Source organism: Choloepus didactylus, chromosome 18 (assembly GCF_015220235.1).
Source record: "Choloepus didactylus isolate mChoDid1 chromosome 18, mChoDid1.pri, whole genome shotgun sequence".
Lineage (NCBI taxonomy): Eukaryota > Metazoa > Chordata > Mammalia > Pilosa > Megalonychidae > Choloepus > Choloepus didactylus.
Window position 1 is genome coordinate 50,828,385 of NC_051324.1, and position 25,605 is coordinate 50,853,989.

Consider the following 25,605-nt stretch of genomic DNA (forward strand, 5'->3'; position numbering starts at 1 on the left):
ATGAGCTGCTGCTGCTCCCCTTGCTGCTCCCCTTGCTGCCAGCCAACTTGCTGTCAGACCACCTGTTATAGGACTACCTGCTGCCAGCCCACCTGCTGTGGCTCCAGCTGCTGCCAGCCTTGCTGCCGTCCATCCTGCTGTGGCTCCAGCTGCTGCCAGCCTTGCTGCTGCCCCAGTTGCTGCTACACAACCTGCTGCCGGCCAGCTTGCAGTGGCCCCGTGTACTGCATGAGAACCTGCTACCAACCAACGTGCTGCTGCGTGCCCGGTTGCCTAGCCCATAGCTGTGGGTCCAGCTGCTGCCAGCCTTGGTGCCAGCCTACCTGCTGTGGAACCAGCTGCTGCCAGCCTTGCTGTCAGAACACCTGCTGCGGGTCCACCTGCTGCCAGCCTTGGTGCCAGCCTACCTGCTGTGGAACCAGCTGCTGCCAGCCTTGCTGCCGCCCAGTCTGCTGTCAGACCACCTGCTGTAGGACCACCTGCTGCCGTCCCAGCTGCTGCTGCAGCCCTTGCTGTCTTCCAGCTGCTGCCGCCCTTCCTGGTGCTGAAGCACTCACCTAGTCCCACCACCTACCACAGACCACCTTTCCTCAACCATTTGCCAGTGTTCCTACTCCTGCAATAAACTTGCTCCCCATGCTTTCCTGAGAAACAACACGCTGGCATTGAACACTGCTGGCATCTTCTTCAGGCAATGCTTGTGAGTCTGCTGAGGAATGCCGTCTACTTCACCTTGATTTCATTCTTCATTTCCTCTTGATCGCTGTACTCAATGCTGGTCAGCGCCATCTGAATTTGCCCTGGATTCACGGTCTCAGCCTTGGGAACATGATCATCATTTTTTGTATCTAATGAAAAAAAAAGAAAAAAATTAAATGTGATGATTGTATTTTTAGCTCTCTAAAATGATCAATATTTATTAGCTTTTATCATTGGAAAGTGTTTTGTGTTTGCTTTTCACTCTTAATAATATCTGAATTGTCTTCCTAGCAGGTCTATTCTAATAAAATCTGTATTTTCCTCGATCTAATAGTATGTATTTTGCTTTTCTTTTTAATAGCGCTTCTTTTATAAGTCCTCCCTTTTGAACTGAATTTTGTATCTATCATCTCATTCAAGACTCACAATGACCCTACAAATTGGGCAGAGCAAAGATTTGTTGCCATTTTCAGAAAGAGAAAATGAATTTCACACATCTAGTAGACCACAGAAGCAAGCCCAACGCCCAGGTCCCCTGCTTCCACGCCTAATGCGCTTTTATTTGCATCTTTCTCCAAGTAGAACGAAGACAGGGAATGTGCTCACCTTGACTTGCTTCTCTAACAATGGAAATAACTATAGTCTTCATCTGTGGATCCTTTTCTATTTACAAAGCTCTTCCCAGACCCTTCCCACCTCTTTGACCAACAACGCTGCCTTGAGGAGTTCCCGTCAACGAAGGGAGGCCTTGCATTTTCCATGGTTTCTGTTCAACCACTGGCACACTGTCCCCGACAAACAAAGTGATCCCCAACGTCACCTAAAGGAATCTGTTCTTGGATGGCATGGAAATGGTATTCTTGAATTATTTAATCCATCTCAGCAGAAATTGGGATTAAGAATCACCCCTGAAAAGCACACACACTGGGGCCACCTTTCCTGTGCTCCCAAACTTCGAATAAATTTGGTCTCATGACCTCAACATTATGAAGGAAAGTAAATTTGTACCAAGTAGTAAGATTTGAGGTAGTTATGAAATAGGAATATAAGCCTTTGCTTTAATCATAATCTCTGGATCATAAAAGGGTGTTTCTTGTGCTTCATGTGAAAAAGATAAAGTAGGGCTTGCAAAGAGGCGTCTGGAGGGGCAGGCGGGTGGGTGCTGCAGGCGGTCCGGAGGGCTGGGACCTGCCACGGGGGGAGACCCCGGCGTCCGCACGCCTCCTGCGCTCCACGGGTTCGTCGCGGCGGCAGGAAAACAATGACAGCCTGGCGGGGGTGAGGAGGCAGCGGCTGAGAGATCACCTTTAATTGCACCGGAGTTCTCTTGCTCGGCAAGAACAGCTGTCGATGCTGTTCCTGCCGAGTGAAAATACTTTCTGTAGGTGATCAAATGTTTTCACTATAGAGCTTCAGGACAGAACGTATCTTTCGTCCTGTGTTCTGGGAGGAGGGAGGGGAGGCGTTAGGAAGGAGGCTGAGGATTTGAACGCAGCTGGCGCAGGACCGGAGAAAGTGACAAAGGCCCGCAGCTCACGTGCGTGGCCCGGGGAGCGAGGCTCCGCCTCTGAGTAGGGGGCCAGAAAAATGTCCCTTACGGGACCGCGCGGTGGCCGGGCTTAACCAGGGAAGGTTCCCCCAAGGAGGCGACTGGAGCGGAGGATGTCGGGGCTGGACAGGGGACTGGGAGGAGAAGGGCGGCGGGGCAGGCAGTGAGCGCGCGGAGGAGGGGGCTCCCGGCGGGCTGCGGGGCGGGTGTGGACAGCAACGGAGTGAGCAGCCCTAAGTGATACGCTGTTGTGATCTCAGATGGGGCTGTCTCGCCTCATTCCAGCTGCGGTGAGGATTCACTGAGCCAATGAAAAATCGACTCAGAAGGTTACCGAACCAATGAAAACTTGCCGGGCTGTGAGGATTTCCCAGTAGAAACAGGGAGAGCTGGCAGACCGCCTTCTCCTGGGGCTGCCTTGCCAGAAGCCTAGGACGGGTGTGCATCAAGGACCAAAATCCTAGGAGCGCATTCATTTATTCATTTGTATTAGAGCGCCTACTGCTTGTTTGTAAGGCACATGCCGTGGTCGGTAGAGCAGAGAGAGAGAGCAGAAGTGAGTAAACGTGGTTTCTGACCTGAGGTATTAGCGAAGATTACTCCCGCTGTTCTATTTCCCCACTAAACATGTTAGCGTGTCTAAACGTTTGTGTCTAAAAATTGCTTTCATATGCCTTATTTTATCCACTAATCATTATAATCTATGAGACATGCATTATTATTCATATTTTACCAGCGAGGAAAGTCAGGCTCAGCTATGTTAAATATGCCGAGTGAGACAGGTGGTGAGTGACAGGATTGGGACTGGAATTTAGGTGTCCCAACTGTAAATCTGGAGCTCTTTAAATATTTCAAAGGAAACTAGGCTTGCTTTATGATCCTAGTGCAAAGGGCACACCCAGTGATTAAAGTGAAGTCCTAAAGGACTGTGTGTATGGGTATGTATGTGTGTGTGCACATATATATATATAGATGTATATACACACACACATATACACATATGGTCTCAGTTACTGCTCTTTCAGATTGTCCCCTTGAAACACAGGCTTGATCTGCTACATTACACCTATTTGTTAAGAAGAGATTCCCATTGAGTCACTGTCAGGAAAGCAATTACCAGAGGAGAGAATGAGGAGGGGTTACCAGCTATAGATTTCCTGTCATATTGGTCCCCAACTAGAGATGCTGCTTCCTGTCACATGGGCTGGGCCCTGGCCTGCCTAAAAGACTATACCCAGAGGGACCTCTGAAGCCTCTACCTCAGCCACTGCCTTTGTCCCAGCCCTGAGGAAACAAAAAACAACTTGCCCCTTCCATGGCCACAATGACTTTGTTAAAATAGGAGTATTTCTCCTAGAGGATTTGTCCATCAGGCACTTGCTGTGCCACTACGGTGGTGCCAGGTGAACACTCTGGGCCTCTTCAGCAAAGCGGGTGATGGTCACTGGCTCCCAAGACTGAACACCCATTGCAGTCATCCAGCAAGCTTTTAAAAATACATATTGCTGAGCACATCTCTGGTTTGGGGTTCGGGAGGTGCTGGGTGCACACTGTTTTGTTTTGAGTTGCTTTAAATACTCTGAATTGATTTGGATGATCAGCCAGGTTTGGAACCCATAGATGTAGAATGCCATCCATCTGAAAAGTTTGAGATCACTCAAGGGTGAAAATAGAGGATTGTTGGTCAGATGAGGAACCTGTAATTCAGATATTCATAATGGCTAAGAGAAAAGAAAAAAAAAAAAAAGAACATAATGGCTAAGAAGGTGCAGAATGACCCGTTCATTGCCTCTCTGTTCATAAGAGAGTCCAAAAGGGAACTAAAAACCTTGTGGTAGGAAAATTCTGTGTTGAGTAATCTAAAACCTTAAAAGAGTGTGGGGCTAGGGAACTGAGATTGGGTGTGAGCTTATTTTATTTTCACTAAAATAAAACAAAAAGTCAATGCTCTGAATAGAGATAAGGTCAGGGACAGCTTACATGACTTATAATCCCATCAGTAGATGCTGCTTGCTTAATTCCCTTTTTTTTAAAAACTTTTTATTTTGAAATACTTTCGAATTTATAGAACAACTTAAAAAATAATACAAACCCTGTGCAGAGAACTCTAACATACTCTCATCCCCTACCCCTAATACCCAGATACATCAATTATAATATTTTGTCACTTTGGCCATATCATGCTTAATTTCCTTTTATCATCTCTTACTCTCTAGACCTGTACCATCCAAAACAATAGACACTAGCCCCATGTAACTATTGAGCACTTGAAATGTGGCTGGTCCAAATTGAGATGCGCTGAAAGTATAAAGTAGATGTTTCGAAGACTTAAGTAAGGAAAAATGTGATAGCTCATTAATAATTTTAGTATTGAATTACGTGTTGAAATGATAATTTTTTGATATGTTGGGTTAAATAAAATACATTATTAAAATTAAAAAAAAAAAGATAAAGTAGGGAAGGGATATCAAAATCAGAGTTGAAGGGAAAAAAGGGAGAAAGCAAGATGAGAAGGAGAAGGAAGGATGTATTACCCAAAGTCAAGATTGGCAATCGTTTAGTTCCCAAGTAGCTAGATCTTTTGATGAAAAGCTGAATAAAAAGAACAACCAAAGCAACTCAGTAGTACAAAGTCTAGTGCAGCTCTGAGATGAAAACAAGAGGTTTCGACAGGGTCACCTTTTTAAGGGATATAAAGTTGTTTGGTTGGTTCATGGGATCAAGAGATGTGATATCTTCCTACAAGATGTGTCTGGAATTCTTTGCTTAGCTACTTAGCTTTCTAACAGAGAGAATACTTAGGGATGAGTTACCCTGATTGAGTACCTATTATGTTCTAGTTAGTGAGCTCCATCCTTTATCGACACTGTCATTCTCATACAACCCTGAGAGTCTATTATTATTGCCCCTATATTAGAGCTGAGAAAATAATAAATGATGAATTTAGAGCAATTTGCACAAGTTGCATGAACAGCACACCATTATATGACTTCAATAGCAATGTTATTTTGCGTGCTATTGGTGAAATGATAGCCATATAGGATCAATAGAAAGTAATAAGAATCCACAAATAGATCCACACATATCATCCATACACTTTAGAGAAAGATGCCAACATAAGTAGGGAGAAAGTTTAGTCTTTTCAATAAATGGTACTGAAACAATCAAAGATCCCTGTACAAAAATGAACCTCGATTCTACGTCACATCATATACAAAATCATCTCAAAATGGGCCATGGACCTAAGAGTAACAACATAAAACTACAAAACTTCAAGAAGGAAACAGGAAAAAAGGCCTTTTGACTTACATTTTAAGGGTTAAACCACCTTGGGGCACATTCACTTTTATCAAGCCTATAAAATCTATATTACAATTTATGATTAATTTACACGATAAATAACTTATTAAAGAGGAACTAGAGTTTTCATAGGTCGTTTGACTAGCACATTTTTCCTATAAGCATACCTGCGTGAAAAGTTAAATCATAACGAGGAGTTTATTCCCTGAGCAAAATACCAGAACAGGGCATTTGGAGAAGAATATTGAACGGCATCTACTGTACATGTTTCACAATAGTTTGCCAATGAATCTGAAGTCTCAATGTGCCTTGTCCGGCTCTCTCTATCCCCTGCAGTGCTTGGCCAGGCCTAGCTGACAGCTGCATTGGTGCCCCTCCTCTTCCTAAGCTGCCACGGTGCACCAGCCTCACCAGCCCCATTTAAGAGTCGCAGGTTATTTAGAAAACATCTTCAATCAACTTAGCGTAAATTCTGCAGCCTTGACGCTGCAGCTCTAGTGCTCCCTGACTTCTGATACCAACTGACTCATGTCTCTGCCTTCTGAGTATCCACAATGGAATTTTTTATTTTTATTCTGTTCATTTTTGTCATTACATTAGTCAACTATGTATCAGAATGATTTTACTTGAGATGTATTTAAAAAGGAGAAGGAAAGTCAGTCTCTGTACCCAAACTCTGTGGTAGCACCCACATTTAAGGTGTATGATAGAATCCTAAAAACAATGCCAACAATGGAAGTCCTATCAAAGTCAAACTGATTCAAAGGAGGACTGAGAAGATTACTACCTTCAGAATTTCCTTATGTGGAAAAGTGGAAAGATGAAAAAAGAATCCAAGGGAGATGTCCAGTAACTTCCACTGAGATACACAAGTGTAAATTTTTTTTCAGTGATAAAAATGATTTTACAAATTTGTCAAATTTGAAAGACTGACAAAGCCATTATATAAATTATCCATGGGGATGCCCATGAATCTGGCAGGATGTTTTAATATCTTCTGGAAACAAAGACCAAGATGTTGAAATGCTTCACAAATTAGTGACCAGATCTACCCAGTCTGACAGATTTCTATTGTACCTCTCTAGTTAGTATAGAGGCTTCAGGGCAAAGTTATAGACTTTCCTTGGAAATGCAATACAGATACTGTGACTCCACATTCAACAGCAAGTTAGGCTTTTATTTAAGAAGTGACTCACATCCCACTGACGGATGATCTCCAAGGCTATGGTGGAGGTGACCAAATGGTTGACTAATCTCAAAACCCTCTAATACTTTCCTGTTTTATAGGCAGATGGCATTTTTAAACTTTTCCTCCTTCCTTCAATCAGAATTTTAAAGTAAGTTTTTTTTTATTTTGAAAAAGAGATAACCAATTTAACCTTTACCCAGTTTCCAAAAACAAACTATTCAAAACTATAGAACATCACAACCATAAATTGACAATGATACAGTGAAGATATGGAACATTTCCATCACCACCAGGATCCCTCAGGTACCCCTGTGAGCCACACCCACCTGCTTCCCACCCACACCACCTGCTTCACCTATGTCTCCTACTATGGTTTCTTTCTAAAAGTTTTATACTTCTACATTTTGCATTGAAGTTCATGATCCATTTTTAATTTAATTTTTATAAAGTGTGAGATATATGGGAATTCTTTGAAGTATTTTGCAATTTTTCTATAACTCTGAAATAATTCCAAAAGGAAGACTTAATAAAATAAATTGAAAGTAGGGGCAGAGTATATGAGGCATAATAGTAGTTAGAAAACAGAGTGGGGCATATAGTCATTAGGTTGCACACTAGATAGGATAAATTGTAGAAGATACACTGACATGGAAGACTAAAGCTGAATAATTCATAGTGTGAAGTATAGAACGTGTTAATTGAATGACAATGAAAATATTACTTTTCGAAATTTTGGGATGCTGTAAGATTGGTACTATACCTACATTTATGGACTTAAATACTTTGATTAGAATGAAATCTAAAAATTAGTTAACTAAAACCCATTTTCATGAGTTAGAAAAATACAAACTAAATTAACCAAGAAATCATAAATTAACTAAAGGGTATATTAATAAAATCATTAATAAAGAAACAGGAGAAAGATAAAAACCCCAAAAAATGTTTTGTATTTTTTTAACTAACATATTGACAAACCACTGTCAGGAGTGATCAAGAAAAAGAGAGAAGAGAGATAATAAAATTATGGATGAAGCAAGAATGTACCCTGATCAAAGCTAGAAACAAACTATCCACGTGGAACAGCTAAAATTGGATTCCAAGCGTACATAATGTACAAAATATCAATTCTAAGAGTATTAATGACCTAACGATAAAAAACAAAACCTTAAAAGTCTTACCAGATAAGTTATGCGAATTACTTTTGAACTTCAAGTAGGGAGATATCTCTTGACCAGGACAAAAACTGTAACAAATGAGGAAAACCTGGTGATCCTGTTTGCTAATGCTTCACTGAAGAACACTGATAGTGTCTGGAAAACATCTGTCAGCTGGGAATGCACAGGCACGTGGCTGGCATCTGCTCTGGGGTTCTGGTTTCAAAATGGCCTTCTCTCAGGATGTTTATCTCTAGGTATCTGGGGGTGTTCTCTTAGTTTCTCCCAGGCAAACTCTGGACCAGCAAAAGTCTACTTTCAATGGCCATCCCCAAAATGTCTCTCTAAGCTGAAGCAGCACTGAGTTTCTTCTGTCTGAGCTCTTATAGGGTTCCAGTAAACAAATCAAGACCCAGGCTGAATGGGAAGGGCCACACCTCCATGGAAATAATCTAATCAAAGGTAATATGCACAGTTGGGTGGGTCACATCTCCACGGAAAAACCTAAGCCAAAGATTCCGACCTAATCAACACGAATACATCTGTCCCCACAAGATTGCATTAAAGAACATGGCGTTTGGAGGACATAATACATCCAAACTGGCACACCTGGAGAAAATGCAGGCTTTACCTCATGCGTTTCCTCCACTGAAAAATCATAGGCGAATCTGATTGCTCTCCTGGAAATACCTGTCTTATACGTTTCCCCAGCTTTCAATTTTGTTTACAGCTGGAGGGTAAATCCTATGCTGCTTCCACATTGCAGGTGGAACCAGAAGCCTAGTAAACCTGAGTTTAACTCAGCACCACGACTCAGCATGTTCCTAGTAAGGCCAGGGATGTGCTACAAGGCACCTTTCAACCCAACTGCAAGGAGCACAACACACCAAAGAATGACTCGGACAAGTCCAGCCTGGAGAATAAGATGGAGAAGTTACCAGGGCTTATGTGGGGACCCCGCCCTCGGCAGCGTGAAGAGACAGAAGTTCTTTGCTGTGCTGGTCAGCGCTGACCAGAGGACAAGCCAATGTTTGATAAGCTTCAGACAAAGGGACGTGGGGTTCAGGCCCTGACACAGTGTGCTTGGCTGTGTATGGAATCAAATTAAGGCTTTCAAGTTGGCCTATCAATTTGCTTAGGCATATGGAAGCATCTGTCCTCTAGGGCCTGTGGGAAAGGAAACAGTTGGGGCATAATGCAAAAGTTCATATGTTACACATGACCATCACCCTCTCTTCAAAGGTGCTTCCCAATGTAAGTCTCACCAAGGGAAAGCAGATGTAGACAGACACTTGTGACATCTCAGCAGGCTTAAAAGTATTTCATGACTGCATATCTCATTTCGGGGACATAGTCTTACTTTTATGTATCAATTAAGAAAACAAACAAATCAATTACCTTGAGAAAATACTTAACACTTAAGAAACAACTTCCTTCTTGGGCCATTTCCCCTTGGACCATGGGAAACAACATAAACAACAAGTAAGGTTCTGCTCATTGGTCCACATATTGGGGGTCCAGCGTATAAAAGCCCCAGAACAGAAGGATTTCTCAGAATCTGGGAAACTCACCTTTGAAAAGGAACTCGCCCTCCACACCTGACACCATGAGCTGCTGCTGCTCCCCTTGCTGCTCCCCTTGCTGCCAGCCAACTTGCTGTCAGACCACCTGTTATAGGACCACCTGCTGCCAGCCCACCTGCTGTGGCTCCAGCTGCTGCCAGCCTTGCTGCTGCCCCAGTTGCTGCTACACAACCTGCTGCCAGCCAGCTTGCAGTGGCCCCGTGTACTGCATGACAACCTGCTACCAACCAACGTGCTGCTGCGTGCCCGGTTGCCTAGCCAATAGCTGTGGAACCAGCTGCTGCCAGCCTTGCTGTCAGAACATCTGCTGTGGAAACAGCTGCTGCCAGCCTTGCTGCCAGCCAGTCTGCTGTCAGACCACCTGCTGTAGGACCACCTGCTGCCGCCCCAGCTGCTGCTGCAGCCCTTGCTGTCTTTCCAGCTGCTGCCGCCCTTCCTGTTGCTAAAGCACTCACCCAGACCCACCACCTACCATAGACCACCTTTCCTCAACCATTTGCCAATGTTCCTACTCCTGCAATAAACTTGCTCCCCATGCTTTCCTGAGAAACAACACGCTGGCATTGAACACTGCTGGCATCTTCTTCAGGCAATGCTTGTGAGTCTGCTGAGGAATGCCGTCTACTTCACCTTGATTTCATTCTTCATTTCCTCTTGATCGCTGTACTCAATGCTGGTCAGCGCCATCTGAATTTGCCCTGGATTCACGGTCTCAGCCTTGGGAACACGATCATCATTTTTGTTTATCTATTGAAAAAAAAAAGAAAAAAATTAAATGTGATGATTGTATTTTTAGCTCCCTAAAATGATCCATATTTATTAGCTTTTATCATTGGAAAGTGTTTTGGGTTTGCTTTTCACTCTTAATAATATCTGAATTGTCTTCCTAGCAGGTCTATTCTAATAAAATCTGTATTTTCCTGGATCTAATAGTATGTATTTTGCTTTTCTTTTTAATAGCGCTTCTTTTGTAAGTCCTCCCTTTTGAACTGAATTTTGTATCTATCATCTCATTCAAGACTCACAATGACCCTACAAATTGGGCGGAGCAAAGATATGTTGCCATTTTCAGAATGAGAAAATGAATTTCACACATCTAAGTAGACCACAGAAGCAAGCCCAACGCCCAGGTCCCCTGCTTCCATGCCTAATGCGCTTTTATTTGCATCTTTCTCCAAGTAGAACTAAGACAGGGAATGTGCTCACCTTGAGTTGCTTCTCTAACAATGGAAATAACTATAGTCTTCATCTGTGGATCCTCTTCTATCTACAAAGCTCTTCCCAGACCCCTTCCCACCTCTGTGACCAACAGACATTGCCTTTAGGAGTTCCCGTCAACGAAGGGAGGCCTTGCATTTTCTACGGTTTCTGTTCAACCACCGGCACACTGTCCCCGACAAACAAAGTGATCCCCAACGTCACCTAAAGGAATCTGTTCTTTGATGGCCTGGAAATGGTATTCTTGAATTATTTAATTCATCTCAGCAGAAATTGGGATTAAGAATCACCCCTGAGGGCTGGGAGAGTTGGATATCCATATCCAAAAGAATGAAAGAGGACCCCTACCTCACCCCCTACACAAAAATTAACTCAAAATGGACCAAAGATCTCAATATAAAAGAAAGTACCATAAAACTTCTAGAAGATAATGTAGGAAAACATCTTCAAGACCTTGTATTAGGCGGCCACTTCCTAGACTTTACACCCAAAGCACAAGCAACAAAAGAGAAAATAGATAAATGGGAACTCCTCAAGCTTAAAAGTTTCTGCACCTCAAAGGAATTTCTCAAAAAGGTAAAGAGGCAGCCAACTCAATGGGAAAAAATTTTTGGAAACCATGTATCTGACAAAAGACTGATATCTTGCATATATAAAGAAATCCTACAACTCAATGACAATAGTACAGACAGCCCAATTATAAAATGGGCAAAAGATATGAAAAGACAGTTCTCTGAAGAGGAAATACAAATGGCCAAGAAACACATGAAAAAATGTTCAGCTTCACTAGCTATTAGAGAGATGCAAATTAAAACCACAGTGAGATACCATCTAACACCGATTAGAATGGCTGCCATTAAACAAACAGGAAACTACAAATGCTGGAGGGGATGTGGAGAAATTGGAACTCTTATTCATTGTTGGTGGGACTGTATAATGGTTCAGCCACTCTGGAAGTCAGTCTGGCAGTTCCTTAGAAAACTAGATATAGAGTTACCATTCGATCCAGCGATTGCACTTCTCGGTATATACCCGGAAGATCGGAAAGCAGTGACACGAACAGATATCTGCACGCCAACGTTCATAGCAGCATTATTCACAATTGCCAAGAGATGAAAACAACCCAAATGTCCTTCAACAGATGAGTGGATAAATAAAATGTGGTATATACACACGATGGAATACTACGCGGCAGTAAGAAGGAACGATCTCGTGAAACATATGACAACATGGATGAACCTTGAAGACATAATGCTGAGCGAAATAAGCCAGGCACAAAAAGAGAAATATTATATGCTACCACTAATGTGAACTTTGAAAAATGTAAAACAAATGGTTTATAATGTAGAATGTAGGGGAACTAGCAATAGAGAGCAATTGAGGAAGGGGGAACAATAATCCAAGAAGAACAGATAAGCTATTTAACGTTCTGGGGATGCCCAGGAATGACTATGGTCTGTTAACTTCTGATGGATACAGTAGGAGCAAGTTCACAGAAATGTTGCTATATTAGGTAACTTTCTTGGGGTAAAGTAGGAACATGTTGGAAGTTAAGCAGTTATCTTAGGTTAGTTGTCTTTTTCTTACTCCCTTGTTATGGTCTCTTTGAAATGTTCTTTTATTGTATGTTTGTTTTCCTTTTAACTTTTTTTTTCATACAGTTGATTTAAAAAAGAAGGGAAAGTTAAAAAAAAAAAAGAAAAGAAAAGAAAAGAAAAACAAGGAAAAAAAAAAAGATGTAGTGCCCCCTTGAGGATCCTGTGGAGAATGCAGGGGTATTCGCCTACCCCACCTCCATGGTTGCTAACATGACCACAGACATAGGGGACTGGTGGTTTGATGGGTTGAGCCCTCTACCACAGGTTTTACCCTTGGGAAGACGATTGCTGCAAAGGAGAGGCTAGGCCTCCCTATGGTTGTGCCTAAGAGCCTCCTCCCGAATGCCTCTTTGTTGCTCAGATGTGGCCCTGTCTCTCTAGCTAAGCCAACTTGAAAGGTGAAATCGCTGCCCTCCCCCCTACGTGGGATCAGACACCCAGGGGAGTGAATCTCCCTGGCAATGTGGAATACGACTCCCGGGGAGGAATGTAGACCTGGCATCGTGGGACGGAGAACATCTTCTTGACCAAAAAGGGGATGTTAAAGGAAATGAAATAAGCTTCAGTGGCAGAGAGATTCCAAAAGGAGCCAAGAGGTCACTCTGGTGGGCACTCTTATGCACACTTTAGACAACCCTTTTTAGGTTCTAAAGAATTGGGGTAGCTGGTGGTGGATACCTGAAACTATCAAACTACAACCCAGAACCCATGAATCTCGAAGACAGTTGTATAAAAATGTAGCTTATGAGGGGTGACAATGGGATTGGGAAAGCCATAAGGACCACACTCCACTTTGTCTAGTTTATGGATGGATGAGTAGAAAAATAGGGGAAGGAAACAAACAGACAAAGGTACCCAGTGTTCTTTTTTACTTCAATTGCTCTTTTTCACTCTAATTATTATTCTTGTTATTTTTGTGTGTGTGCTAATGAAGGTGTCAGGGATTGATTTGGGTGATGAATGTACCACTATGTAATGGTACTGTAAACAATCGAAAGTACGATCTGTTTTGTATGACTGCGTGGTATGTGAATATATCTCAATAAAATGAAGATTAAAAAAAAAAAGTGGAGGAGGAAGAGATGGAGGAGGAAGAAGGTGAAGAAGGCCATTCTCGCCTACTCGTCTAAGTTAAATAAACTAAGTTATATATTTTACTTTAAAAAAAAGAAAAAAAAAAAAGGAGGAAAACCTGGTGATCCTGTTTGCTAATACTTCACTGAAGAATACTGATAGTGTCTGGAAAAGATCTGTCAGCTGGGAATGCACAGGCACGTGGCTGGCATCTGCTCTGGGGTTCTGGTTTCAAAATGGCCTTCTCCCAGGATGATTTTCTCTAGGCATCTGGGGGTGTTCTCTTAGTTTCTCCCAGGCAAACTCTGGACTAGCAAAAGTCTACTTTCAATGGCCATCCCCAAAATGTCTCTCTAAGCTGAAGCAGCACTGAGTTCCTTCTATCTGAGCTCTTATAGGGTTCCAGTAAACAAATCAAGACCCAGGCTGAATGGGCGGGGCCACACCTCCATGGAAATAATCTAATCAAAGATATTACGCACAGTTGGGTGGGTCACATCTGCATGGAAAAACCTAATCCAAAGATTCCAACCTAATCAACACGAATACATCTGTCCCCACAAGATTGCATTAAAGAACAAGGCGTTTGGGGGACATAATACATCCAAACTGGCACACCTGGAGAAAATGCAGGCTTTACCTCATGTGTTTCCTTCACTGAAATATCATAGGCGAATCTGATTCCTCTCCTGGAAATAATTGTCTTGTATGTTTCTCCAGCTTTCAATTTTGTTTACAGCTGGAGGGTAAATCCTATGCTGCTTCCTCATTGCAGGTGGAACCAGAAGCCTAGTAAACCTGGGTTTACCTCAGCACCACGACTAAGCATGTTTCCACTAAGGCCAGGGATGTGCTATAAGGCAGCCTTCAACCCAACTGCGAGGGGCACAACACACCAAAGAATGACTCGGACGAGTCCAGCCTGGAGAATAAGATGGAGAAGTTACCAGGGCTTATGTGCGGACCTCACACTCAGCAGCATGAAGAGACAGAAGTTCTTTGCTGTGCTGGTCAGCACTGACCAGAGGACAAGCCAATGTTTGATAAGCTTCAGAAAAAGGGACGTGGGGTTGAGGCCCTGACACAGTGTGGTTGGCTGTGTATGGAATCAAATTAAGGCTTTCAAGTTGGTCTATCAATTTGCTAAGGCATATGGAAGCATCTGTTCTCTAGGGCCTGTGGGAAAGGAAACAGTTGGGGCATAATGCAAAAGTTCATATGTTACACATGACCATCACCCTCTCTTCAAAGGTGCTTCCCAATGTAAGTCTCACCAAGGGAAAGCAGATGTAGACAGACACTTGTGACATCTCAGCAGGCTTAAAAGCATTTCATGACTGCATCTCATTTTGGGGAAATAGTCTTATTTTTATGTATCAATTAAGAAAACAAACAAATCACTTACCTTGAGAAAATTCTTAACACTTAAGAAACAACTTCCTTCTTGGGCCATTTCCCCATGGACCATGGGAAACAACATAAACAACAAGTAAACTTCTGCTCATTGGTCCACATATTGGGGGTCCAGTGTATAAAAACCCCAGAAGAGAAGGATTTCTCAGAATCTGGGAAACTCACCTTTGAACAGGAACTCGCCCTCCACACCTGACACCATGAGCTGCTGCTGCTCCCCTTGCTGCTCCCCTTGCTGCCAGCCAACTTGCTGTCAGACCACCTGTTGTAGGACCACCTGCTGCCAGCCCACCTGCTGTGGCTCCAGCTGCTGCCAGCCTTGCTGCCGTCCATCCTGCTGTGGCTCCAGCTGCTGCCAGCCTTGCTGCTGCCCCAGTTGCTGCTACACAACCTGCTGCCGGCCAGCTTGCAGTGGCCCCGTGTACTGCACGAGAACCTGCTACCAGCCAACGTGCTGCTGCGTGCCCGGTTGCCTAGCCAATAGCTGTGGGTCCAGCTGCTGCCACCCTTGCTGCCGTCCATCCTGTTGTGGAACCAGCTGCTGGCAGCCTTGCTGCCAGCCCAGCTGCTGTGAGTCCAGCTGCTGCCAGCCCACCTGCTGTGGAACCAGCTGCTGCCAGCCTTGCTGCCGCCCAGTCTGCTGTCAGACCACCTGCTGTAGGACCACCTGCTGCCGTCCCAGCTGCTGCTGCAGCCCTTGCTGTCTTTCCAGCTGCTGCCGCCCTTCCTGGTGCTGAAGCACTCACCTAGTCCCACCACCTACCACAGACCACCTTTCCTCAACCATTTGCCAATGTTCCTACTCCTGCAATAAACTTGCTCCCCATGCTTTCCTGAGAAACAACACGCTGGCATTGAACACTGCTGGCATCTTCTTCAGGCAATGCTTGTGAGTCTGCTGAGGAATGCCGTCTACTTCACCTTGATTTCATTCTTCATTTCCTCTTGATCGCTGTACTCAATCCTGGTCAGCACCATCTGAATTTGCCCTGGATTCACGGTCTCAGCCTTGGGAACACGATCATCATTTTTTTGTATCTAGTGAAAAAAAAAGAAAAAAATTAAATGTGATGATTGTATTTTTAGCTCTCTAAAATGATCAATATTTATTAGATTTTATCATTGGAAAATGTTTTGTGTTTGCTTTTCACTCTTCATAATATCTGAATTGTCTTTCTAGCAGGTCTATTCTAATAAAATCTGTATTTTCCTGGACCTAATACTATGTATTTTGCTTTTCTTTTTAATAGTGCTTCTTTTATAAGTCCTCCCTTTTGAACTGAATTTTGTATCTATCATCTCATTCAAGACTCACAATGACCCTACAAATTGGGCAGAGCAAAGATTTGTTGCCATTTTCAGAAAGAGAAAATGAATTTCACACATCTAGCAGACCACAGAAGCAAGCCCAACGCCCAGGTCCCCTGCTTCCACGCCTAATGCGCTTTTATTTGCATCTTTCTCCAAGTAGAACTCAGACAGGGAATGTGCTCACCTTGAGTTGCTTCTCTAACAATGGAAATAACTATAGTCTTCATCTCTGGATCCTCTTCTATCTACAAGGCTCTTCCCAGACCCTTCCCACCTCTGTGACCAACAACACTGCCTTGAGGAGTTCCCGTCAACGAAGGGAGGCCTTGCATTTTCCATGGTTTCTGTTCAACCACCGGCACACTGTCCCCGACAAACAAAGTGATCCCCAACGTCACCTAAAGGAATCTGTTCTTTGATGGCATGGAAATGGTATTCTTGAATTATTTAATCCATCTCAGCAGAAATTGGGATTAAGAATCACCCCTGAAAAGCACACACTCTGGGGCCACCTTTCCTGTGCTCCCAAACTTCGAATAAATTTGTCTCATGACCTCAACATTATGAAGGAAAGTAAATTTGTACCAAGTACTAAGATTTGAGGTAATTATGAAATTGGAATATAAGCCTTTAATTTAATCATAATCTCTGGATCACAAAAGGGTGTTTCTTGTGCTTTACGTGAAAAAGATAAAGTAGGGAAGGGATATCAAAATCAGAGTTGAAGGGAAAAAAGGGAGAAAGCAAGATGAAAAGGAGAAGGAAGGATGTATTACCCAAAGTCAAGATTGGCAATCATTTAGTTCCCAAGTAGCTAGATCTTTTGATGAAAAGCTGAATAAAAAGAACAACCAAAGCAACTCAGTAGTACAAGGTCTAATGCAGCTCTGAGATGAAAACAAGAGGTTTCGACAGGGTCACCTTTTTAAGGGATATAAAGTTGTTTTGGTTGGTTAATGGGATCAAGAGATGTGATATCTTCCTACAAGATGTATCTGGAATTCTTTGCTTAGTTACTTAGCTTTCTAACAGAGAGAGTACTTAGGGATGAGTTACCCTGATCGAGTACCTATTATGTTCTAGTTAGCGAGCTCCATCCTTTATCGACACTGTCATTCTCATACAACCCTGAGATGCTATTATTTTTGCCCCTATATTAGAGCTGAGAAAATCATAAACAATGGATTTAGAGCAATTTGCACAAGTTGCATGAACAGCACACCATTATATGACTTCAATAGCAATGTTATTTTGCGTGCTATTGGTGAAATGATAGCCATATAGGATCAATAGAAAGTAATAAGAATCCACAAATAGATCCACACATATCATCCATTGACTTTAGAGAAAGATGCCAACATAAGTAGGGAGAAAGTTTAGTCTTTTGAATAAATGGTACTGAAACAATCAAAGATCCCTGTACAAAAATGAACCTTGGTTCTACGTCACATCATATACAAAAATCAACTCAAAATGGGCCATGGACCTAAGTGTAACAACATAAAACTACAAAACTTCAAGAAGGAAACAGGAAAAAAGGCCTTTTGACTTACATTTTAAGGGTTAAACCACCTTGGGGCACATTCACTTTTATCAAGCCTATAAAATCCATATTACAATTTATGATGAATTTACACGATAAATAACTTATTAAAGAGGAACTAGAGTTTTCATAGGTCGTTTGACTAGCATATTTTTCCTATAAGCATACCTCCATGAAAAGTTAAATCATAACGAGGAGTTTATTCCCTGAGCAAAATACCAGAACAGGGCATTTGGAGAAGAATATTGAATGGCATCTACTGTACATGTTTCACAATAGTTTGCCAATGAATCTGAAGTCTCAATGTGCCTTGTCCGGCTCTCTCTATTCCCTGCAGTGCTTGGCCAGGCCTGGCTGACAGCTGCATTGGTGCATCTCCTCTTGCTAAGCTGCCACGGTACACCAGCTTCACCAGCCCCATTTAAGAGTCGCAGGTTATTCAGAAAACATCTTCAATCAACTTAGCATAAATTCTGCAGCCTTGATGCTGCAGCTCTAGTGCTCCCTGACTTCTGATACGAACTGACTCATGTCTCTGCCTCCTGAGTATCCACAATGGAATTTTATCTTTTTATTCTGTTCGTTTTTGTCATTTACATTAGTCAGCTAGGTATCAGAATGATTTTACTTGAGATGTATTTGAAAAAGAGAAGGAAAGTCAGTCTCTGTACCCAAACTCTGTGGTAGCACTGACATTTAAGGCATATGGCAGAATCCTTAGAAATGCCAATAATGGAAGTCTTATCAATGTCCAATCGATTCACAGGAGGATTGAGAAGCTTCCTATGTTCACAGTTTCTTTATGTGTAAAATGTGCAGAAAATGGAAAAAGAATCAAAGAGAGATATATAGTGACTCCCACTGAGATAAATGGGTGTAAAATTTTTTTCAGAGATATAAATGATTTTATAAATTTATCTAATTTGGATGACTGACAAAGGCATTATGTAAATAGTCCATGGGGATGCCCACGGAATTGTCATGATGTTTAATATCTTCTGGAAGCAAAGATTAGGACGTTAAAATGCTTGGTGACAAGCATTTGGTGACAAGATCTACTCAGACCAACAGATTTCTACTGTTCCTCTCTAGTTAGTGTAAAGGCTTGAGCAGCACAAATTTAGACATTCCTTGATAACCCACTACAGATATTGTGACATCAGATTCAACAGGAAGTTAGGTTTTTATTTAAGAACTGACCCACCTCCTTCTGACAGGTGAACTCCCTTGCTATAGTGGAGATGATCAGATGTTCGAGTAATCTCCATACCCCTTTGTTCTTCTGCTTTTTACAGAACATTTGTATATTTTTCCTTCCTTTCTTCAATCGAATTTTTAAAGCAAACTTTTTATATTGAAACACAGATATCCCATGTATGCTTTACCCAGTTTCTATAACCATATTTTGCAAAACTATGGAACATCTTAATCATGAATTGACATTGAGACAGTGAAGCTACAGAACATTTCCATCCCCACAAGGACCCCTCAGGTAGCACTTGTAAGCCACACCCACCTCATCCCACCCACACCACCTGCTTCACCTATGTCTTCTACTATGTTTTTTTTTTCCTAAAAGTTTTATAGTTTTACGTTTTACATTTGGCTCCATGATCCATTTTTAATTCATTTTTGTATAAAGTGTAAGACTAGGGTCAAGGTTCATTTTTTGCTTTTGGATGTCCCGTTGCACCAGTACCTTTGTTGGAAAGGCTATCTTTCCTTTATGGAATTGCTTCTGCACCTTTGTGAAAAATCAGTTGGAAATATTTGTATGGATGTCTTTCTGGATTCTCTAAACAATCCATTGACTTATATGTCTATTCCTCCTTCAGTACCACATAGTCTTGATTACTGTAGCTATATTACAATTCTTGAAATTGGGTAGACTGACTCCTTCAATTTTATTCTTCTTTTTCAAATTGTTTTAGCTATTCTAGTTCCTTTACTTTTACATACCAACTTTAAAGTAATCTTGTGTTTATTTACAAAAAAATTTTGCTGTCATTTTTATAGGAATTTTATTAAACCCGTTTATCAATTTGGAAGCATTGATGTCTTTACTACATTGAGTCTTCCAATTCACGAACATGATGTTTCTCCGTTTATAGAGATCTTCTTTGTTTCCTTCATCAGCACTTTGTAAATAAATGCTGTAAAAGTCCTGTACATGTTTTGTTAAACTCACAACCAAGTATTTCTTTTTAGAGAGAGAAAGGGAGAAACTGATTATACATGATATATTATTTTTAATTTCTGGGTCCATGTGTTCATTGATAGTCTATAGAAATACAATTATTTGTGTTTATCTTGCAAACTTGCTGAACTCACTTAGTTCTAGCCTAGCAGATGGTCTATCCTGGAGAAGATTGCATGTACACTTAACAAGAATTTGTAATTTGTTAATTTTTTTCAGTCTATTTCCTCTGTGCTGTTCAGGCTGGGTAATTTCTATTGTTCTGTCTTCCAGTTCACTGAAACTTTCCTTTGTCACTTCCATTCTACTGTTATTCTGGTTATTGTATCTTTCAGTTCCAAACTTTACATTTGGTTGTTTAGACTTTTCTCCTCTTCTTCTGTTGGAGTTTCTGGGTTGCTGGCTTCTTCAGCTCAAAGCCTGGGCTATACAAGGAAAAAAAAAAAGTCCAGGAAACTTAACATCATGTTATTCCTCAGGTCCTGAGGTCCCTAGCCAGTCTGCCTTCTTCTCTACACCATTCAGAGTCTTCTTATGTTTATATTATTTACATTTTTCAGGGATTTTGTCTTCCAAGTCAGGAAATCTTCATTTGGATTTTAACTAAACTTCATAAATACATTGAAAGAGAATAATTGAAGGCTATTAGCAGTACAAAAAAGTACATGAAAATGTTAGTAAGAACCAAGCAGAAATAATATTATATTAGTTTTTAAAATCTTGGTTTTGATCACAGAACTATGTGATTAAAGAAACACACACTGAAGAACTTAGGAATAAATGGGTGTTGAGTGATGGAGAGTACAACTGCAACCTACTCTCAAATGATTCAGGTAAACCCTACAGTAATTGTCTATACAGACATCAAATGTTAAAGAAAGCATAGTAAAATGCTAACATTGTGAAGGCATGTAGGAATCCTTTGTAATATTTCTGCAATGTTTCTATAAATCAGAAATAATTCCAAAATGAAGAGTTAATAAAAATAAATTTATGGTAGGGACAGAGAGAACTAAGCATAATATTAGGTACAAAACAAACAGTAGAGCATATAGTCATTAGAGTGCACAAAAGATGGGATAAATTGTAGACAATATACTGACATGGAAGACCAAACCTGAATAATTCATAATGTAAAGTATAGAATGTGTTAACTGAGTGACAATGAAAATATGACATATCAAATCTTTGGGATGCTGTAAAATTGGTGCTTTAACTAAATGCATAACTTTAAATGCTTAGATAAGATTAAAATCTCAAAACTAATTAAGTGCTCCTCTTAATGAGTTAGAAAAATAAAAGTACAATTAACCAAAAAACAATAAATTAATTAAGGTGTAAATTAATGAAATAATTAACAAAGATACAGCAGCGAACACCAGCAAATTCAAAATTTGTTTTCATTTTTTTAACTAAAAAATTTATATTCCACTGTCAGAAGTGATCAAGAAAAAGAGAGAAGACAAAGATAAATAATATTATGGATGAAATGGGGGCACATCGATGATGAAGCATACTATGTTCATAAATCAAAGCTGGAAAAAATTGTCCACATGGGACAGATAAAATTGTATTCCAACCACATGTAATGTACAAAAAGCAAATCTAGGAATATTAATGACCTAAAATTAGAAAATCTTAAAACTCTTACTAGATAAGTTCTGTGAATGACTTGATCTTGAGGTAGGGAGATATCCCTTGACAAGGACAAAAACAGTGACTAAAGAGAAAAACCTGGGGAAAAATGTGGGCTTCACCTCATGTGTCCCTTGTTCAAGGATCGTAGCCCAAAGTTGATTGCTGTCCTGCAAATTGTTGTTTTATATATTTCCCCAGTATTCATTATTGTTTACAGCAGCAGGGTAAATTCTATACTACCTTTCACATTACAGGTAGAATCAGAAGCCTCCCCAAACCTGCTTTAACTCATCACCATGACTCATCATCATCACCCTCTCTTCAAAGGTGCTTCCCAATGTAAGTCTCACCAAAGGAAAGCACATGCAGACTGACACCTGTGACATCTCAACAGGCTTAACAGTGCTTCATGACTGCATAGATCATTTCAGGAAAATAATCTTTTTTTAAATGTATCAATTAGGAAAACAAACAAATCAATTACCTTGAGAAAATTCTTAACACTGAGGAATAACTTCCTCCTTGGGCCATTTCCCCATGGACCATGGAAAACAACATAAACAACAAGGAAAAGTTCTGCTCATTGGTCCCAACATTGGGGACCCACTGTATAAAAGCCCCGGAAGAGAAGGACTTCTCAGAATCTGGGAAACTCACCTTTGAACAGGAACCCGCCCTCCACACCTGACACCATGAGCTGCTGCTGCTCCCCTTGCTGCCAGCCAACTTGCTGCAGAACCACCTGCTGCAGGACCACCTGCTGCCAGCCCACCTGCTGTGGCTCCAGCTGCTGCCAGCCTTGCTGCCGTCCATCCTGCTGTGGCTCCAGCTGCTGCCAGCCTTGCTGCCGCCCAGTTTGTTGTCAGACCACCTGTTGTAGGACCACCTGCTGCCAGCCCACCTGCTGTGGCTCCAGCTGCTGCCAGCCTTGCTGCCGTCCATCCTGCTGTGGCTCCAGCTGCTGCCAGCCTTGCTGCTGCCCCAGTTGCTGCTACACAACCTGCTGCCGGCCAGCTTGCAGTGGCCCCGTGTACTGCTCGAGAACCTGCTACCAACCAACGTGCTGCTGTGTGCCCGGTTGCCTAGCCAATAGCTGTGGAACCAGCTGCTGCCAGCCTTGCTGCCGCCCAAGCTGTTGTTAGACCACCTGCTGTAGGACCACCTGCTGCCACCCCAGCTGCTGCAGCAGCCCTTGCTGGGTGCCCAGCTGCTGCTGTCCTTCCTACTGTTGATCCTCTTCTGAACACCCACCACCTGCCACATTCCCACTTCCCACCTGGTCCTTCAATAGAGTCACTTCCCAGATTTCACCACCATCCAGTTTTCTTAGTCATCTTGTAAAATGTCTTGGAATCTTTTTGATGAGGTGCAGCCTACTTTTTTCTGATTTTCTTCTCTTTTCTGGTTGATCAGTATTCGAGCTCTTTGCTCTGCTTTATGTGTTCTTGACCTTGAGTCATGTTCTCAGACGTGGAAATTTAATCTTGCCCCTTTCTCTCTAAAAAAACCTAAAAAATACACAAACAGTAACCTTATGGCTTTTTTCTTCAAACTCTCCTCAAGGGTAAATAATAAATATTTCTAAATGTTCTCATTGTTCCTGTGGTCTGCTTCTCCATTTTATGTTCACTTTGAATTGTCTTCCTAATTACAGGACATCTTCCCTGTTTATTTCTTAATAAAATCTTTACTACTTTGCATCTTTCCCCACATTTTATTTTTTTTTCCTGCAGCATTGCCTTTATAAGAGCTGACATAATTCAAACCACATTTCAGCTCTATCCTCCATTCCTAGTCTCACAATAACCTACCAAGGTTGTCAGAGCCAAGAGTGTCTTTTGCAATAATCTTTGTATATATGAGAAAACTTAATTGCTTAATGTCCACAGGTCCAGTATCTGGGTCTTCTTAGTCTAACTCGGGGGTGCTGTCATTTAATTCTTACTGCAAGTGGAAACAACACTGATATCTGTACACCTGGAGGATGTGCACATTGCCTGTCTCTGGCTTCTCTAGCAGTGGAAATCTTGACACTTTCACACATCGGGCACTTTTCTGTGCATACGGAAAGGAACATGAGAACAAGAAATGAGGAGAAACTGGGCCCCACCAGAATCTATGACAGGTATAATGGTGATAGTAAAGGAGGGGGAAGCTGGAAGAACCTGAGCAATAAAGAGCACACTCAAGCATTTGGACTTTTGAGGGTTGGTGCTGCCTCTAGGAGGAAGAGCAGGTTGCAGGACCAGGGTGGCCCTGGGTCGAGTTAATAAAGGTGAGAAGTGTCATCCTCTTGACCTTCATCTCCAGTTCTCTGCAGAGCCTGCCAAGGTCTCTAACTTACTACCCACCAGCACTCCAGGTGCTTCGTAGCAGAGGACACCTTGAAATGATTCATTAATATTTACTGAGCACCTAGAAAGGGAGATCTTATCGTACCCATCGTAAAGCAGATTAAATGGATCTCATGGAGGTAAACTAACACGTACCAGCTTGCACAGCTGCACAGCTTGTAAGCAGCTTGACTGTCTTCTAAAAACCAGTCTGTTTCTCCTGCACTGTTTTATTTGTGATGTCATCAGAAGACACAGAGACACCTCTATGGCCAACAAGTTTTGCACATGAAAGCAAATAACTTGGATGTTTTCCTATTTGGGCTCATTTTCCTGTCAATTATCAGAGTTTCGGGACAAATAATGAAAACTAAGAGGTTTATATTTGTAGATTAAAAAGACCCTTTTCTTTCAATAACTAGGTACTGTGCCCCTACTGTGGACCAGTTACTGTGTTCATGTGGGGGATACAGAAATAAACAAGATGCCCAAGATCCTGGCCCTTATTAGGTTTGCTGGGGAAAAGCATGAAAAGAAACTCTACTCCCCTGGGAGTGGGGACCATAAACCAGGTTTCGGTTTCCAGTATGACATCATAGAGAGGAAAAAAAAAATAGAGAAATAACTTCCTGATTAACTCCATGGATGCAATTTCTATGTACAACAGTTAGGATAAATGAACAGACGGAAGCTAAAATTTTATAAAATAAATCAACTATAAAAAGGGCTTGAATATATTAAGAAATTTTCCCAAGGATTCCTGCCAATGAGTGGCAGAACAGGGAGGTGAATATGCAACAACTGGATTCTGATTTCCAAGCCCCAGAGATATATGCTTTGGCTCTTATATCCTCAAAGGGGAAGAAATAAATGAAAGCAGAAAGAGATCAATAGATGGGCTATGATTGGAAGTCACATCACTGGGGGCATCTATGCATCAACTAAAACCACTTGGCAGATTGCATTCAGCTTCTGTGAGTCTATCATAACCAGGATGTCCTTATCTACAGTATCTTCCATTCCTAATTACCCCCAACTCCACTTAAGATATACACATTCATTTTTTACAATATCCTCCACCATGGTAGAGTAAATTTTGCCAGTCATGAAGCCATTCTTTTTCTTAAAGGTGACCATACCTAAATTTTCTCTTTTCATGCCATTTCTAAGTTCCACATTCCAAGGGCAATCTTATCTCTCTTGTTTTCAGTTTCTGTGGCACTTTCATAGTCCCAAATTTGATATATCAGAGTATCAGTGTAAATTTTCATTGAATTCATTGATAACATAACATTTAAGAATGAATTATGATACCACATGTGATAAAAGTCTAATTATATTTTTAAGCCACCGAGGATTTGTTCCCCCAATCTCATACTTCCAAAGACTAACTGTAAAACTCAGTGGGGTAGATCTGTCTTTAGAAAATTGCATTGGACCTCAAGTTTTATATGTTTGTTTATTGGAGATAATCTGGTTATATCACTTTGTAATGTGTGATCCACTACTCACAATTTTTCCATGTTCCCTTCAGTGAGCTGTGCTCATGCTACTAGAAATGAAATAGTTTTCTCTGTCTATGATTTGAATTGAGTAATAAAGGCAATTCCACATTTAGGAGCTCTGGAAAAAATATAATATTGTTGTAGAAATTAACAAGTATTAATTTCAGAAAATTGATCTGGACTTTGTTGCCTCTGTTCGAAGTAGAAAACAAAAACTCAGAAATTTGGCAACCAGCTTTTCCATGGGATTCCCCCGAAGCACATGCATCAGAAGGTCAGCCTTGGGCTGCTCTAGTGCACC

At 41.5% G+C, this 25,605-nt stretch overlaps 2 protein-coding genes and 1 pseudogene across 3 annotated transcripts; all 3 read left to right on the top strand.

Moving 5' to 3' along the window:
• On the top strand, positions 1-548 carry LOC119514097 (annotated as a pseudogene).
• Positions 549-9,497: 8,949 nt separating this feature from the next.
• LOC119514762 (keratin-associated protein 4-12-like) lies at positions 9,498-15,514 on the top strand. The gene is made up of 3 exons (XM_037810498.1): positions 9,498-9,676; positions 9,752-9,913; positions 14,998-15,514. Exons 1-3 carry the CDS (start codon positions 9,498-9,500, stop codon positions 15,512-15,514), a joined length of 858 nt encoding a protein of 285 aa, XP_037666426.1.
• A 6,644-nt stretch (positions 15,515-22,158) lies between these two features.
• LOC119514231 (keratin-associated protein 9-9-like) lies at positions 22,159-22,608 on the top strand. Of its 2 annotated transcripts, XM_037809899.1 has the most exons (2): positions 22,159-22,414; positions 22,481-22,608. In XM_037809899.1, exons 1-2 carry the CDS (start codon positions 22,159-22,161, stop codon positions 22,606-22,608), a joined length of 384 nt encoding a protein of 127 aa, XP_037665827.1. The 2 variants fall into 2 exon arrangements, with proteins under 2 accessions (XP_037665827.1, XP_037665826.1); XM_037809898.1 differs by having other exon boundaries at positions 22,159-22,608.
• The last annotated feature ends 2,997 nt before the right edge of the window (positions 22,609-25,605 follow it).